The 1,339-nt window shown below is 55.6% G+C and overlaps 1 protein-coding gene across 1 annotated transcript in view; it reads left to right on the forward strand.

Moving 5' to 3' along the window:
• The window catches only part of LOC102757151 (butyrophilin-like protein 9), a 17,484-nt gene extending 16,806 nt beyond the window's left edge, over positions 1-678 (forward strand). Inside the window, exon 12 of the mRNA XM_015565973.1 lies at positions 1-678. Coding sequence (XP_015421459.1) covers positions 1-442 — 442 coding nt within the window. The 3' untranslated portion in view covers positions 443-678.
• Positions 679-1,339: the final 661 nt, after the last annotated feature.

Here is a 1,339-nt window from a genome sequence, read left to right on the forward strand (position 1 = left end):
CGTGGGCCGGCGCAGCCGCTGGTTCCTGGGCGCCTGCCTGGAGGCGGTGGCGCGCGCGGGGCCGGCGCGCCTGAGCCCGGCCGCGGGCTACTGGGTGATGGGGCTGTGGAACGGCTGCGAGTACTTCGTGCTGGAGCCGCAGCGCCGGGCGCTGTCCCTGCGCGTGCCGCCCCGGCGAGTGGGCATCTTCCTGGACTGCGACGCCGGGAAGCTGGCCTTTTTCAACGTGTCCGACGGCTCCCACATCTTCACCTTCACCGACACCTTCCCGGGACCGCTCTGTGCGTACTTCAGGCCCAGAGCCCCCGACGGCAGCAAACGCCCCGATCCGCTCACCATCTGCCCGTTGCCCGTTCGAGGAACACGCGTCCCCGAAGAGGAGGACGGTGACACCTGGGCACAGCCTTACGAGCCCTCGGCGCCCCCCATGGACCCATGGTGAGGCGCGCGCTCGCCGGGTGGAGGACGCGCCGCCAAAATGCCAGCAAAGGCGACAGACAGACAGCACAGCGGAAGGGAAACAGAAAGGGACTTGGCCTGCGTAGACGTGTCTCTGTGTTTAGAATTTTCCTTTTTAAAAAAGAGGCAATTCCCAAGCTTGTCTGTGTGTATCATAGGATTGAGAAAGTGAGGAAAACATTGATGTTGCCAGGAGCCACTGTGCTCACCGCCCAAAGGGGGAGGAAAGGGGGAAGGGGGAGGGGAGAAGGGAGACCTATGATTGGATTAAAGATATCCATTAACATACATATTTGTATACGCCGTATTTATTTTCTAGTTGATAAGGAATGAATTCATCTAGGGCTCATATCCCAGTTTTAAATGTCAATTCCTGCTAACGGGAACTTGGGAAGTGGCTGGTTTCCGGGCTGGGACTGAGAAAGCACAGGGCGGATCTGGACCGTGTTGTGCCTTAAAGTGCAAACGTGCTCAAAACTGATGGGACACAGGAGCCGGGTGAAGAGGCGCCGCTGGCCAATGGCGGGACAATTTGAACTTTAAAGAGAATCATTTTTAAAAAATATATTTTTATTTATTTCAGAGAGGAACGGAGAGGGAGAGAGAGATACAAACATCAATGATGAAAGAGAATCATTGATCGGCTGCCTCCCCTCCTACTGGGGATCAAGCCCACAACCCGGGCATATGCCCTTGACCGGAATCGAACCTGGGACCTTTCAGTCCACTGTGCCAAACTGGGTAGGGCTTAAAGAGAATCCTGACAAGAATTGCTCAACAAGGGGCTGAGCAAATAAATGTCGCAAAGTCGGCTGAGCATCAGGTTTCTCAGAGAAAGAACAAACACAAAATACAGAGAGGGGCAAGGAGAGAGGGAAAG

The sequence above is a fragment of the Myotis davidii genome, unplaced genomic scaffold, assembly GCF_000327345.1.
Source record: "Myotis davidii unplaced genomic scaffold, ASM32734v1 scaffold862, whole genome shotgun sequence".
Taxonomy (NCBI): domain Eukaryota; kingdom Metazoa; phylum Chordata; class Mammalia; order Chiroptera; family Vespertilionidae; genus Myotis; species Myotis davidii.